This window comes from Lampris incognitus, chromosome 5 (genome assembly GCF_029633865.1).
Source record: "Lampris incognitus isolate fLamInc1 chromosome 5, fLamInc1.hap2, whole genome shotgun sequence".
In the NCBI taxonomy this organism is placed as follows: Eukaryota; Metazoa; Chordata; class Actinopteri; order Lampriformes; family Lampridae; genus Lampris; species Lampris incognitus.
In genome coordinates, this window is record NC_079215.1 from 8,253,030 (window position 1) to 8,270,034 (window position 17,005).

At 44.8% G+C, this 17,005-nt stretch overlaps 1 protein-coding gene across 1 annotated transcript in view; it reads left to right on the plus strand.

Moving 5' to 3' along the window:
* The window catches only part of c3b.2 (complement component c3b, tandem duplicate 2), a 75,638-nt gene that overhangs the window by 12,474 nt on the left and 46,159 nt on the right, over window positions 1-17,005 (plus strand). Inside the window, exons 9-16 of the mRNA XM_056279726.1 lie at window positions 528-615; window positions 2,668-2,770; window positions 4,238-4,352; window positions 9,654-9,769; window positions 10,277-10,420; window positions 11,580-11,795; window positions 15,862-16,062; window positions 16,761-16,916. Coding sequence (XP_056135701.1) covers window positions 528-615; window positions 2,668-2,770; window positions 4,238-4,352; window positions 9,654-9,769; window positions 10,277-10,420; window positions 11,580-11,795; window positions 15,862-16,062; window positions 16,761-16,916 — 1,139 coding nt within the window. The remainder of the gene's footprint in view (window positions 1-527; window positions 616-2,667; window positions 2,771-4,237; window positions 4,353-9,653; window positions 9,770-10,276; window positions 10,421-11,579; window positions 11,796-15,861; window positions 16,063-16,760; window positions 16,917-17,005) is intronic.

A 17,005-nucleotide genomic window follows, 5' to 3' on the forward strand; every position in this document is an offset into this window, starting at 1 on the left:
TTTTGATGTCAGTCGTTTCCAAACAGACATACTTACATATGCAATGATTAATATCGCAATTGAGTATTTATCTTGACAGAATATAGAGTTTAAAAGCCAGGGGTCATTTTGACCGCCCATGGTCGTTTTAGGTAGGAGTGAAATCCTGGTCGTTCTAGTGTTCTATCAGTTACAAAAAGTGCGGCTCATGCATTGAATCGCTTTCTCTAAATGAAAGGTGGATTTAGATGATATGTGATTAAAAAAGTTTAAGGTAAAAATAAAAAGTGGTATAAAAGCAAAATGTAAAGTATTGAAAGTATACCGTACTGTTTCCAAAGTGTAAATACTCTAAGAGAGATTGACTATGGAGATCTTTAATTCTGCAACAGCCTTCTATCTTCCAACCATCTTGCTGTCTTTTACCCAATGCCCGCTGGGATAGTCTCCACCTACCCGTAACCTAAATTGAAATGAAGTGAGTGTATAGAGTAAATTAATGAAGCTGAGGTGTCATGTATTTACGTGGACTGTTTGCTGTATTTCAGTGCTTCCTGCCTTCAACGTAACCTTGACTCCCCAGAAGTCTTTCCTAAGCCTGGATGACACGGAGCTGGCCGTAGAGATCTCAGCCAAGTCAGTCTAAAACACACACACACACACACACACTATATATATATATATATATATAAGATACACACACACAAACACACACATATACAGTGCATCCGGAAAGTATTCACACCCCTTCACTTTCCCCACATTTTGTTATGTTACAGCCTTATTCCAAAATGGATTAAATTCCCCCCCCCCATCAATTTACACACAATACCCCATAATGACAAAGTGAAAAAGGTTTTGTAGAAATTTTTGCAAATTTATTAAAAATAAAAAAACTGAAATATTGCATGTACATAAGTATTCACACCCTTTGCTATGACACTCAAAATGGAGCTCAGGTTCATTCTGTTTCTACTGATCATCCTTGAGATGTTTCTACATCTTGATTGGACTCCACTCGTAGTAAATTCAATTGATCGGACATGATTTGGAAAGGCACACACCTGTCTATATAAGGTCCCACCGTTGACAGTGCATGTCAGAGCAGAAACCAAGCCATGAAGTCAAAGGAATTGTCTGTGGACCTCCGAGACAGGATTGTATCGAGGCACAGATCTGGGGAAGGATACAAAAAAATTTCTACAGCTTTGAAGGTCCCGAAGAGCACAGTGGTCTCCATCATTCGTAAATGGAAGAAGTTTGAATCCACCAGGACTCTTCCTAGAGCTGGCCGCCCAGCCAAACTGAGCAATCGGGGGAGAAGGGCCTTGGTCAGGGAGGTGACCAAGAACCCGATGGTCACTCTGACAGAGCTCCAGCGTTCCTCTGTGGCGATGGGAGAACCTTCCAGAAGGACAGCCATCTCTGCAGCACTCCACCAATCAGGCCTTTATGGTAGAGTGGCCAGACGGAAGCCTTTGCTCAGTAAAAGGCACATGACAGCCTGCTTGGAGTTTACCAGAAAGCACCTAAAGGACTCTCAGACCATGAGAAACAAGACTCTCTGGTCTGATGAAACCTAGATTGAACTGTTGGGCCTGAACGCCAAAAGTCACGTCTGGAGGAAACCGGGCACCTCTCATCACCTTGCTAATACCATCCCTACAGTGAAGCATGGTGGTGGCAGCATCATGCTGTGGGGATGTTTTTCAGCAGCAGGAACTGGGAGACTAGTCAGGATCGAGGGAAAGATGAATGGAGCAAAGTACAGAGAGATCCTTGATGAAAACCTGCTCCAGAGCGCTCAGGACCTCAGACTGGGGCGAAGGTTTACCTTTCAACACGACAACGACCCTAAGCACACAGCCAAGACAATGAAGGAGTGGCTTCGGGACAAGTCTGTGAATGTCCTTGAGTGGCCCAGCCAGAGCCCAGACTTGAACCCCATTGAACATTTTTGGAAAGACCTGAAAATAGCTGTGCAGCGACACTCCCCATCTAACCTTACAGAGCTCGAGAGGATCTGCAGAGAAGAATGGGAGAATTACCCCATATATAGGTGTGCCAAGCTTGTAGCTTCATACCCAAGAAGACTTGAGGCTGTAATCGCTGCCAAGGGTGCCTCAACCAAGTACTGAGTAAAGGGTGTGAATACTTATGTACATGCAATATTTCAGTTTTTTATTTTTAATAAATTTGCAAAAATTTCTACAAAACCTTTTTCGCTTTGTCATTATGGGGTATTGTGTGTAGATTGATGAGAAAAAAAAGGAATTTAATCCACTTTGGGATAAGGCTGTAACATAACAAAATGTGGGGAAAGTGAAGGGGTGTGAATACTTTCCGGATGCACGGTATGTGTGTGTGTGTTTGTGTGTGTGTGTGTGTGTGTGTGTGTGTGTGTGTGTGTGTGTGTATATATATATATATATATATATATATATATATGTATAGATGCTGTCACAGACCTGCATGCATGTATGCTGTATGCATGTGTACACATTAATGGTTGTAAGCAAATATACATCTCCCCCACACAGACAGACATATAAACAGTGCACAACAATTGTGATTATGCTCATGCCGAGATTTGTTTTCCATTAAATTCAGATACATAATTCCACTGGCAGTTATTTTTATTTTTCTAACCATTTTAATACAACCTCCTAAAAATGTGCTGTGTTAAAGGTACCTGTATGGGGAGCAAGTGGAGGGAACAGCCTATGTGGTTTTTGGTGTGGAGCAAAACAAGGAACTGAAGAGGTTACCGTCTGTGAAGAACGTGTTTGATGTAAGTCACTGTAACACACCGGCTTGGGCTGTACAGAGAATACACTTTAACTGGTGAGGTGCCGTCCAATACACAACTTTCTCATCCATCAAACTGCATCAAAGTCATACCTTTGAATATGTTAGACCCATGTCAGAGGAATGGAGATTCCGGGAAGAGGTGAAGAAGTCGAGGCGGTCTGATAGGTACTGGGGTGCTAGGGCATGCAGGGATTTGCGAGTAAGTAGGAGGATTTTGAAGGTCACTGGGAGCCAGTGGATGAGGGTGGGGTGAACCCCGGCAGCAGAGTTCTGTACGTACTAGAGCATATGTAGGGCTTTGTATGTGTGTGCGAACGCACACACACACACACACACACACACACACTACACACAATCAACACACATAAGAAAAAAATGGGACAGAAAGGAGGAAAAAAAGACTTGGTCAAAGAAAAGGTGGTGACAAGTGTCTCACCATCCTGATAATGAAGCACGACTTCTTTTGGTTTTTTTTCCCCATTTTTCTCCACAGTTGCACCCGGCCAAATACCCCACTTTTCCGAGCCGTCCCGGTCATTGCTCCACCTCCTCTGCCGAGCTGGGGAGGGCTGCAGACTATCACATGCCTCCTCTGATACATGTGGAGTCGCCAGCCGCTTCTTTTCACCTGACAGTGAGGTGTTTCACCAGGGCGACATAGCGCGTGGGAGGATCACGCTATTCCCCCCAGTTCCCCCTCCCCCCTAAGCAGGCGCCCTGAGCAACCAGAGGAGGCACTAATGCCACATCCAGCTTCCCACCCACAGACACGGCCAATTGTGTCTGTAGGGACAACTGCCCAAGCCAGAGGTAACACGGGGATTCGAACCAGCGATCCCTGTGTTGGTAGGCACGTGTTGGTACGTGTTCATAGGCGTCTGGGCTACCCGGACGCCTATGAAGCACAACTTCAATGAAAATATGTTCTATTAGTCAGTAATGTCGTCTCATCTGATGCCATTTGTATCGAAGTATCCCTGTGTAAAGAATGGGTTAAGATCTGCTCTGGGCCTACCCTGCCAGCTGGGCCTGCCCTGCCAGCTGGGGGCCTGCCCTGCCCTACAGAATGGGTTAAGAATGGTCTGTCAGCTGGTCTGTCAGCTGGGCCCCTGTTCTGTCAGCTGACTGACCTTTTACCCCAATGGATTTACCTCTGTGATGATCTCATGTTAAGCTGCACTTCACTCCCTTTGAAACCTGTGATTTCCACTTCATGGCTTTATGTCCATACAGCGTTTAGAGGATATTGTTTGGATAGTCTAGTCTATATACAGTATGTTATTTGAAGAGAACCAAAACACCAAGTCAAGTACCTTGTATATGTTGGCATTCTTTGCAAATAAATCAGATTCTGGCTGTGATTACACAGTAACGTATGATTTGTAATGAAACCATGCACCTATTGTGCTCTGCACAGTCCCTCATTCAACCTCTTGATGTCTTGCAGCTGAATAATGGAGTTGCCAAACTGAGCATGGACGAGCTCAGGCAAGCTTACCCCGACATCAGGTCTGTGGTCGGCTGCTCTGTGTACGTGAAGGCCTCCGTCCTTACCAAGTCAGGTAAGCATTTGCCGATGTAGCCATAGTGCCTTTACAGTGGTAAAATACTGCATTACAGTTGTAATACATACACTCCGGAGCCAGATATGACATGTAGAAATTTATAGATATGCTAGGAACCAGCATTTTTTCCTCTCTTTTTTCCTCCCCAATTGTACCCGGCCAATTTCCCCACTCTTCCGAGCCATCCCGGTCACTGCTCCACCCCCTCTGCCAATCCGGGGAGGGCTGCAGACTACCACATGTGTCCTCCATACATGTGGAGTCGCCAGCTGCTTCTTTTCACCTGACAGTGAGGAGTTTCGCCAGGGGGATGTAGCACGTGGGAGGATCACGCTATTCCCTCCCTCCCAGTCCCCACCCCCACCGAACTGGCGCCCCGACCGACCGGAGGAGGCGCTAGTGCAGTGACCAGGACACATACCCACATCTGGCGTCCCTACCCGCAGACACAGCCAATTGTGTCTGTAGGGACGCCTGACCAAGCTGGAGGTAACACAGGGATTCGAACAGGCGATCCCTGTGTTAGTAGGCAACGGAATAGACCACTATGCTACCCGGACAGGAACGAGCATTTTAAATCTACACAGTTGCTTTCTATGATATTGCTAAAATGTGGTACTAAACAAATACAAGAACCCTTATTGTGAAACTTGCATTTGCTGTAAAATATTTTAATTTGGTAAGACTAATCATTGGCCTACAGTTAAAAGCTGTGGTTTTACTGGGTAGCTCTCAGGAGTGACTGGGAGTTACTTGATGTTATTCACGATAACACACTCTCTTGTGTTCTATCGCTTTTATTACAAAGTAAAGAAACCCGGAAACATTGTTTTAAATATATATTTTTAAAGTCCAGCTGAAATTAAGTTGTGTATTTTATTTTATTTTTTTTTAAATCAGCTGTTGATAAAATCAGCTGTCGGAGGCAGAGTAATACAGGTAAAGTGATGCGGCTCGAAATTTTTTTGAGCAGCAGTTGAGTCCGTTCTTACTTATGGAGCATCTTCTTGGACCCTCACTAAACAGCTTGAATCCAAACTTGATGGGGCTTTCACCAGAATGCTGCGTGCTGCACTAAATGTATCCCGGAAGAAGCAGCCTACAAAGAAGTGTCTCTATGTTACTATACCCGCCATCTCAAACACTATCTGAGAACGAAGGGTTCGATTTGCTGGTCATTGCTGGAGCAGCAAGGAAGAACTTGCAAGCGACACTCTGCTTTGGTCACCCAAACGTGGAAAGACATGTGTGGGAAGGCCTGCAAGAAATTACATCAATTAACTTGTCGACGACACAGGACGTCCATCTGAGGATCTTCCAGCTGCTACGCAGGACAGAGATGGGTGGCATGAGAGGGTCAGATCCATCCGAGGATACTCGACCTGATGATGATGATGATGATGATGCGGCTCCTGTGATGTTATAGTAAATAACACACGGCTCTTGGCCAATCGGATTGCTTGATCACAAACAGCTGTTGTGTAACTTGTGAATTTTGCACCGTGTGGTGCTGAAATGTGTGGGCATGCCTAACAACCATCTTCCCTGGGTACATACAAGAATAGAAAACGGTCAAACTCCACACCCGGGAAAGTTTACAATGACTAAGAAGATGAAGAACCGGTGAAGCATCATTTCTCCAAAACCCAGAAGAGGATGACAGGTTTTGTTTACGCTCTCAGAACACAGGACACGTGCGAGGTACACAACCAAACGACTGAAGCAGGTCGATGACACTGACCTGGTCCTAGCAGGAGTTGTTGCCATCAGCCTCATTCAGTTTGTCAAGGGATTCAACCCGGCAACATTTGGGTCGCAGGCCAAAGTCTCATTGATCCCAGTGACAGAGGTTGTTACCCCCGAATGGTTTTACGGTATTCTCGGCCACTCCAGCTCAAATGATACTTACAAGTACTCGTCAGCATTTGTCTGACCCTCCTCACATGCCAGACAGTTTGGGTTTTTCCATACTGTGCAGTACAAGGACTTCCCAGGGTCCCCACGTGTCCTGGAAAACCTGAAGATTTATCCACTACTTATACAGTCATGGAAAAAACCTGGAAAACGATAAAAAAAAAAAACTTATCAGATGTCCCAGAAATACTATTGAGGTCATGAAAAATTGTGAAGTTAGGTTAGAAATTCTTGTTTTTACCCGCTGAGGTAGTATGTTTTTAGTGTAACTTTTAGCTGAGGTCGCCTGTTTTTATCGATATCGTTGGCTATCGAGACTGCACATCAGTGCTTGAAGTCTCCAAACTTTTTTTAAAAATTCTTTATTTTTCACATTTTGTAATATATACTATATTCCAAAATTTATATCAAAACAAGAACAGTTTAATTTTCCTCTGCTGTTGAGGGTTTTTCTTCACCTACAAGAGAAAGTAAAAAAACAAAATATATTTGTAAAAAAAAAGCAAACTTTAAGAACTTAATACATTTTGGGAGAGGTAAAGTGTGTACATAAGACTCTATATGGGAGAGAGGTGATATGAGGATTCCCAGTTTGTGGTGGGGAGCGTGTGAAGGTTCCCAGTGCGCGGTAGGGAAAAGGAGTGTGAAGGTAGAGAGAGAGGGTGTATTAAAATCTAATTAATTCAATATCTCCACAAAATCTGGCCTTAAGGTGCCTCACATATTTGACCCACTTGGTCCAGAATTTAACAAACTTATTTTTCTGAACACGGAGGGAAAACGTAATCTTTTCCATTACAGAAATTTTGTTTACTACATCTATCCACTCCTGTATTGGGGGGGGGGGGGGTTCAGGAAGTAACCAACGCCTTGTGAGTGCTTTTTTTTTACCAGCACATGTCAAAATACTAAGCAAATATTCATCCGGCTGTCCTGCCTGGAAATCGGCATTTCCTAAGAATGCTGAGGAAAATTGAAAGGGTGATCATTGTGAAGCATTCTTTTCAATGCTTTGTGAAGCTCTGCCCAGAAAGGTCTTAACATGGGGCACTCCCAGAATATGTGCCAGTGGTTGGCTTCCTGAAGTCCACACTGTCTCCCAACAGGAGACAGGATCATAGGTCTCATCTCATCTTCAGCCACTTCTCCGGGGTCAGGTCACGGTGGCAGCAAGCTAAGTAGGGCACTCCAGACGTCCCTCTCCCCAGCAACGCCCTCCAGCTCCTTCTGGGGGATCCCAAGGCGTTCCCAGGCCAGATTGGACATGTAATCCCTCCAGCGAGTTCTGGGTCTACCCCGGGGTCTCCACCCAGTTGGCCATGCCTGGTACACCTCCAAAGGAAGCCGCCCAGGAGGCATCCTAATCAGATACCCGAACCATCTCAACTGGCTCCTTTCAATTCGAAGGAGCAGCGGCTCTACTCTGAACTCCCTCCAAATGCCTGAGCTCCTCACCCTATCTCTAAGGCTGAGCCCAGACACCCTACGGAGGAAACTCATTTCCGTTGCTTGTATCTGCGATCTCACCCTTTCGGTCACTACCCAAAGCTCATGACCACAGGTGAGGATTGGAACGAAGATTGACTGGTAAATTTACCAGGATCATAGGTACACCATTGAATTATTTTTAATGTGTGGCCCAGTTTGTATTCTTCTCTTATCATATTCCACATTGTTTAGTTGGCCGTTACTCCATGGATTTTGCACCTTATCTATAAACCTTCCTACATTTTTGTGAGCCAACACTCCAAACTTTGACGTGATGTGTAATCAGATGTGTGTCAACACAACCTTTATACCCATGGACAAACACACATCGTGGTGAACTAAGGGGTGCAGGGGGTAGAGAGGCCAAAGGCCTGGATTTCTTCATGCCTCAGCATGACGAGGACACGTAGGAAAACCCTCATGCCAGGAATTTTTCCAGTGTTTGTTTTCTTTGGTTCTTCCTGTAATTTAATCCTGTGATTCACCGACAAAGGTCATGAAGGAAGTGCCCCCCCCCCTTTTTTTTTTGTGCCGGTGGTTATGAGATTTGCCTTTTTCAAGCCGCTGAAGGGTTTTTACTGTTCACGCATGCCTTTTCTCAACACTAGTGTGCCGCACAATAGCACACATTTGTACGGATTTGCACAATTACATTGTGCACTTCTGCTGTTGGCCACTAAGCAGCTCTCTAGAAAAGGCCAGAGTGCTTAAACTGCCTTGCTAAAGAGAATGTCAGCGGTTTGAGGGAAGGGAAAAGTGAAACTTCTTTATTTTCCTCGTCCATATTTTCCATTTGCAGCGATGTGGCCCTGTGTCCTTCTGGCTTAGAAGGGTTATGAGACAGTGGGTCCCTGGGCATAGATGCATAAAAGCCCCCCCCCCCCCGCCATGGTGGGTGCACTGACTTGCTTCCAACAAACTAAATTTTAGGGTACGGTTATTGACATGAATGACTAAACCCTTTGACTACGCAACAAGAAATGCAAAGTTTAACAGCAACTTCCCGCAGAAACTTTGGCTTAGGGCCCCGCTGAGTCCTTTGGGCCCCTGGTAGGCCTGTTCGGTAATCCACCCGTGCCTTCTGGTCACAAGAAAACTCATGTTTCTTCCATCAGCCATCTCTTTGCCAGGTATATATAATCCTATAGGTAGATTTAGTGTTGGAAAATTTGGAAAGCAAGTGAGTTAGGAATCATTTCTTCTTCTTTTCAAAGAATCCATCACGACTTAACGGGCATAAACCAAAAGTCACTCTTCCGCCTCCAGCGAGTTCAGAGTGCAGCAGGTAGCTTCTTACTGTTTTTTTTTTTTTTTTATTCTTTTGGGATTTTTTCCCCCCTTTTCTCCCCAGTTGTACCCATCCAATTACCCCACTCTTCCGAGCCCTTCCGGTCGCTGCTTCACCCTCTTTGCCGATCCAGGGAGGGCTGCAGACCACCACACGCCTCCTCCGATACATGTGGAGTTGCCAGCCGCTTCTTTTCACCTGACAGTGAGGAGTTTCACCAGGGGGACGTAGCGTGTGGGAGGATCACGCTATTCCCCCCAGTCCCCCCCCCCCGAACAGGGGCTCTTACCGACCAGAGGAGGCGCTAGTGCAGCGACCAGGACACCTACCCACATCTGGCTCCCCACCCACAGACATGACCAATTGTGTCTGTAGAGACACCTGACCAAGCCGGAGGTAACACGGGGTTTTGAACCGGCGATCCCCATGCTGGTAGGCAACGGAATAGACCACTATGCTACCCGAACTCCCTGACAGAACCTCCTTCTAATGAAAATGCGCCCCGTTGAATTAAATCACGTTTTATTTGTACTGATGAAGCATTTATCAAGATTCGCCGTGTGGTATTAATTGTCCTTCCTGTATGGACTGTCTCCTGCTTCTCTTAGGCGGTGACCTGGTGGAGGCGCTGAGGACCGGCATCAAGATTGTGGAGTCTCCTTACGTCATCTCCTTCAAGGACCAACCAAAGTTTTTCAAGCCAGGCTTGCCCTTCGACTTCACGGTAAACTCAGGGTTGAAACACAGAAGATAGGAAAGTCATCTTCGTTGTCATTCATGAAGTGAAAATACCTATAATACAAGCTTATTCCTAAAGCGATCTTTGAAATTAAACACAAAGATATAAACTCTTCAAAAAAAGGGTGACAGGACAAGGAATAATGCTATTTTTAATGAAGTTAGCATGATTTTGAAAGTCCATGTGCAGATTTCCACTGAAATCATTGAACCCTGCTGTCCTGCACCAGACAGAACAGGATGTGTGTCACCATCACTTCAAATAATTTAAATACGCTCACTGGACTCATTATAATTCAGATGTATTAGTGACAAAAAAGTGAATTCTTTTATCAATTTGTCTGTCGATCTGTCTGTCTCAGTACCATCTGTCCCTCGGTCTGTCCAGTGGTTGTAAATCTGATATGTCACTACGTACAAATGCATCAGCTTTCATAGCCCACGACATGGATGAAGATGACATGGTAAGCTACATTCTTCTCAAACCGTGCAGGTCCAGGTCAGCCACCATGACGGTTCCCCGGCCCATAATGTCCCAGTCAAACTGAGCCTGCTGGAAGCACCGCTGGTCGTAGCCTCCGGCTCTTCCAGAGTCACCATCAACATGCCCAAGGACCTCATGCCACAAAACATTGCTGTTAGTACAATATGCTGCACGCTGTTTGGTCATGTACTTCTTCATATGACATCTTGATTTTTTTTTTCTTCACAAGAAACCTGCTGCATTGTTTAAATTGATAATCTTGAACTGTTTCACATAAACAAATGTCTGTTTTGTTACAATCTATGACCAACTATGGTAAAACAACAATGATTCAGTACTCTCCAAATTCATGAAAGCCTTTGCTTCTGAAGGCTTTTCCGTTTTTAAAAAGTGTTGGTACGAAATTTCCCGGGATAAAATCGTAGGCTACACATATGAACCATGATGCATTTTCCTTCAGTCAGCAGTGATTGGTCCACCAGAGGTGGTAGGCGGGACTTCCTCTCTTGTGGACCAACCATAGAGAAGCTGTGCTTGGTCCAGCAAGGGTAATATTTTAACACAAAATAGTAATGGACATTTAGTCCAGGTGGCGTGGCGGTCTATTCCGTTGTCTACCGACACTGGGATCGCCGGTTCGAATCCCCGTGTTACCTCCGGCTTGGCCGGGTGTCCCTACAGACAGAATAGGCCGTGTCTGCGGGTGGGAAGCTGGATGTGTGTATGTGTCCTGCTCGCTGCACTAGCGCCTCCTCTGGTCAGTTGGGGCGCCTGTTCGGGAAGGAGGGGGAACTGGGGGAAATAGCGTGAGCCTCCCACGCGCTACGTCCCCCTGGTGAAACTCCTCACTGAAAAGAAGGAGGAGGCATATGGTAGTTTGCAGCCCTCCCCGGATCGGCAGAGGGGGTGGGGCAGCGACCGGGATGGCTCAGAAGAGTGGGGTAATTGGCCAAATACAATTGCAGAGAAAAAGGTGGAAAATTAAAAAAAAAAAAAAAAACAATAAAAATAAAATTGCAACGGACATTTATTGAGCTAGCGAGCAGAGACTGGCCCACCAGAGACCGAGAAATGTCAGTTGCTGTTGATGTTGATGAAATCAGCTCTTCAATTTGGAAATAGCACGGGTCTCAGCCAATCAGATCGCTTAGTCAGAAACAACTGTCGCATAATGCACTTTTTTTCATTATTGTAGTATTTCATATTATTGCATTTTACCTTTGCACCAATGTTGGTTAACAGGTCCTGCTAAGCGTAAGAGCGATGACGTGAACTTCACACTCCCTCCTTTTCTGTCTTGTGTGTGTCCCAGGCTGTGACCGTGCAGGATGGGCTGCGGCCAGAGCAGCAGGCCAAACACCAGACCGTAGTGCGTCCCTACATTCCCTTCAACCGACGCCAACAAAACTTTCTGCACATTTCCGCAGATAAGTACGTGGTGTCTCTGGGAGACACCCTATCTGTGGAGCCGACCATCAGCACCATAGACGATGCTCACAGAGAGCTAGTCACACACCTCACCTACCTGGTGAGACACATACACACTGCACTGCACTGCAAAAAGCTAACAAAATACTGCAGATATATAGATTAATAAGTCCTATGCTTATTTGAGATTCTATTAAGTTAATCTTTTGAAGGGATCTCCGGTTCGAATCCTTGTGTTACCTCTGGCTTGGTCGGGCGTCTCTACAGACATAATTGGCTGTGTCTGCGGGAGGGAAGCCAATGTGGATGTGTGTCCTGGTCGCTGCAAACTAGCGCCTCTTCCGATCGGTCGGGACGCTTGTTCAGGGGGGAGGGGGAACTTGGGGCAATAGTGTGATCCTCCCATGCGCTACATCCCCCCTGGCGAAACTCCTCACTGTCAGGTGAAAAGAAGCAGCTGTCGACTCCCCATATATCGGAGGAGGCATGTGGTAGTCTGCAGCCCTCCTCGGATCGGCAGAAGGGGTGGAGAAGCGACCGGGACAGCTCGGAAGAGTGGGGTAATTGGCCGGATACAATTGGGGAGAAAAGTGGGGGAAACCCCCCCCCCCAAAAAAAAAGTTAATCTTTTAGTCATAAAATGTTTGGGGTAAGCCTTCGAATTACGGACCGTTCATTACACAGAATTAACTGAGCACCTAAGAGTAAAATAGATCTAATTGAATTGATTGGTAATTACTGATAAAATGAATACAAATGAGCTTTTTATATCCCTAGTTTGCTTCCTTGTAATTTTAATATGCTGTTGAATATATTCTATATTAAACAATGTTTGGGATGAATTCACAAATCACATTGTAGTCATCTTGTAACCTGAATATAAAGTGGGATGAGTGTAACAAACACAAGTATTTTGAACCCCTTGTCTTGCAGGGACTCATAATAATTAGATATTAAATTTGAATATAAGGAGGATATTGAGTGTTGCACTATCTTTACTTATGTTGCACATGCAATGTGATTTGTGAATATCCCATATGGTGTTTGATGTAGATTATATTTAACAACACATTGTAATGACAAGGAAGCAACCTGGAGAGATAGAAAAGCCTCCGTTTGGCTGTTATATTATTCAGAAACTGAGTCATCATAGTTCAATTGCATCTGTTTTACTTGTATTTGACTTGGTTATTTCTGTCTAATGAATGGTCTGACGCGTAAAGCGTTACCAGGATTATTGTTTCTGATCTTATGTACATATAGTGTAATACAACAGTAACCACTGAATGTACTTATTTATAATCCATATTATGCAAATATAAGATAGATGGATAATTTATTGTCCTCCATAAGAGGAAATTTGTTGCATCTATCTATCTATCTATCTATCTATCTATCTATCTATCTATCTATCTATCTATCTATCTATCTATCTGTCTGTCTGTCTGTCTGTCTGTCTGTCTGTCTGTCTCTGTCTGTCTGTCTGTCTGTCTGTACTTACTGTGTAATATGACAGTTACTATGGAATTTACTTATATATATATACACTACCGTTCAAAAGTTTGGGATCACCCAAACAATTTCGTGTTTTCCATGAAAAGTCACACTTATTCACCACCATATGTTGTGAAATGAATAGAAAATAGAGTCAAGACATTGACAAGGTTAGAAATAATGATTTGTATTTGAAATAAGATTTTTTTTACATCAAACTTTGCTTTCGTCAAAGAATCCTCCATTTGCAGCAATTACAGCATTGCAGACCTTTGGCATTCTAGCTGTTAATTTGTTGAGGTAATCTGGAGAAATTGCACCCCACGCTTCCAGAAGCAGCTCCCACAAGTTGGATTGGTTGGATGGGCACTTCTTTGAGCAGATTGAGTTTCTGGAGCATCACATTTGTGGGGTCAATTAAACGCTCAAAATGGCCAGAAAAAGAGAACTTTCATCTGAAACTCGACAGTCTATTCTTGTTCTTAGAAATGAAGGCTATTCCATGCGAGAAATTGCTAAGAAATTGAAGATTTCCTACACCGGTGTGTACTACTCCCTTCAGAGGACAGCACAAACAGGCTCTAACAGGTACTATTTAATGAAGATGCCAGTTGGGGACCTGTGAGGCGTCTGTTTCTCAAACTAGAGACTCTAATGTACTTATCTTCTTGCTCAGATGTGCAACGCGGCCTCCCACTTCTTTTTCTACTCTGGTTAGAGCCTGTTTGTGCTGTCCTCTGAAGGGAGTAGTACACACTGGTGTAGGAAATCTTCAATTTCTTAGCAATTTCTCGCATGGAATAGCCTTCATTTCTAAGAACAAGAATAGACTGTCGAGTTTCAGATGAAAGTTCTCTTTTTCTGGCCATTTTGAGCGTTTAATTGACCCCACAAATGTGATGCTCCAGAAACTCAATCTGCTCAAAGAAGTGCCCATCCAACCAATCCAACTTGTGGGAGCTGCTTCTGGAAGCGTGGGGTGCAATTTCTCCAGATTACCTCAACAAATTAACAGCTAGAATGCCAAAGGTCTGCAATGCTGTAATTGCTGCAAATGGAGGATTCTTTGACGAAAGCAAAGTTTGATATAAAAAAAATCTTATTTCAAATACAAATCATTATTTCTAACCTTGTCAATGTCTTGACTCTATTTTCTATTCATTTCACAACATATGGTGGTGAATAAGTGTCTTTTCATGGAAAACACAAAATTGTTTGGGTGATCCCAAACTTTTGAACGGTAGTGTACATATACATATATATACATATATATATATATATATATATAGTATACACACACACACACACTATATGTACAAAAGTATTGGGACACGCCTCTTAATCATTGAATTCAGGTGTTTCGTTCAGACCCATTGCCACAGGTGTATAAAATCCAGCATCTAGCCGTGCAGTCTGCATTTACAAACATTTGTGAAAGAATGGGTCGTTCTGGAGAGCTCAGTGAATTCAAGTGTGGTACTGCCATAGGATGCCACCTTTGCAGTAAGTCAATTCGTGAAATTTCTTCCCTGCTAGATAATCCACGGTCAACTGTAAGTGGTATTACTGAAAAGTGGAAGTGTTTAGGAACAACAGCAACTCAGCCACGAAGTGGCATACCATGTAAATACACAGCGGGGTCAATGAGTGCTGAGCTGCATCGCGCGTAAAAGTCGCCAACGCTGTGTTGACTCAGTAACTACAGAGTTCCAAACTCCTTCTGGCATTCACATCAGCACAAAAACTGTGCGCCGAGAGCTTCATGGAATGGGTTTCCATGGCCGAGCAGCTGCATGCAAGCCTTACATCAGTAAGCACATTGCCAAGCGTCGGATGGAGGGTGTAAAGCACGTGGCCACTGGACTCTGGAGCAGTGGAAACGTGTTCTGGGGAGTGATGAATCACGCTTCTCTGTCTGGCAGTCTGATGGACGAGTCTGGGTTTGGCGGATGCCAGGAGAACGTTACCTGCCTGACTGCATTGTGCCAACTGTACAGTTTGGTGGAGGAAGGGTAATGGTATGGGGTTGTTTAGGGGGGTTGGGCAAGGCCCCTTAGTTCCAGTGAAGGGAAATCTTAATGCTTTATCATACCAAGACATTTTGGACAATTCTATGCTTCCAACTTTGTGGGAACAGTTTGGGGAGGGCCCTTTTCTGTTCCAGCATGACTGCCCCAGTGCACAAAGCAAGGTCCATTAAGACATGGTTGGGTGAGTTTGGTGTGGAAGAACTTGACTGGCCTGCACAGAGCCCTGACCTCAACCCCACCAAACACCTTTGGGATGAACTAGAACGGAGATTGCGAGCCAGGTCTTCTCGTCCAACATCAGTGCCTGACCTCACAAATGCTCTTCTGGATGAATGGGCAAAAATTCCCACAGACACACTCCAAAATCTTGTGGAAAGCCTTCCCAGAAGAGTGGAAGCTGTTATAGCTGCAAAGGGGGGACCAACTCCATATTAATGCCTATGGATTTAGAATGGGATGTCATAAAAGCTCCTGTAGGTATAATGGCCAGGTGTCCCAATACTTTTGTACATATTGTGTGTGTGTGTATGTATATATATATATAGACATAAATATATATATTTGGTTTTTCTCCAAATTATAAACATATACAGTCAAGTGTAACTTCTCTATCTGTCCATCTATGGAAATCAACCTCCTCAGGTGTTCAGCAAAGGCAAAATCATTGTGGCTAAGCGACAGGATGTCACCGGTCAGCGGGTCATCAATGTTTTATTGACGATTACGAAGGAGATGATGCCATCATTTCGCTTTGTGGCCTATTACACGATTCCCTGGGCAGGCCAGGAGGAGGTGGTGGCCGACTCCATCTGGGTGGATGTGGATGACACCTGCGTCGGCGGGGTGAGTCCACATACTCGCATGTGTTTTCTCTACATAAGCAGATCTGTGTCTCATAGACAAAAGTTAAAACGAAAATCTCTTATGATGCAACACGGTCAAATAGAATAGAGCAAAAGGATTTATGGGCGGATGAAAAACGGATAGATCGCTGGGCGTCCGGGTGGTGTGGCAGTCTACTCCGTTGCCTACCAACACAGGGATCGCCGGTTCAAATCCTGGCGTGTCCCTACAGACACAATTGGTGGCCGTGTCTGCGGGTGGGAAGCCAGATGTGGGTATGTGTCTTGGTCGCTGCACTAGCGCCTCCTCTGGTTGGTTGGGACTGGGAGGAATAGCGTGGTCCTCCCGCACACTACGTCCCCCTGGTGAAACTCCTCACTGTCAGGTGAAAAGAAGCGGCTGGCGACTCCACATGTATCGGGGAGGCATGTGGTAGTCTGCTGCCCTCCCCGGATCAGCAGAGGGGGTGGAACAGCGACTGGGACGGTCAGTTGTTATGAGGTGTCTGTTGTTCCATCCAGATGTGTATAAATATTGATATTTTTTAAATACTGGTATTTTTTCACTGACACACAAGTAAAAAATGTTATCCCGCGATATTTCTTGTTTCTTATTTCGGTGTTTAGTCAGAATGTTACCACAGGCTTGTTGCATGTTGTCACGGTGTGAATACGTGTGTATTGATTCTGCCCTCTTAGCTGAGTGTGGGGCCGACAGATGGTGGCCGGAGACACTACACACCTGGGAAAACCTTTAGCTTCCGGGTCAAAGGTGACCCGGGGGCAAACGTCCACCTGGTTGCCGTGGACAACGCTGTGTATCTTCTTAACAAGCAGAGACTCACACAGAGGAAGGTGTGTGTGTGTGTGTGTGTGTGTGTGTGTGTCTGTGATCTCCCAATCACGAGTGCTACAGAAGTTGTATTGTGCAAATAAACAATGTA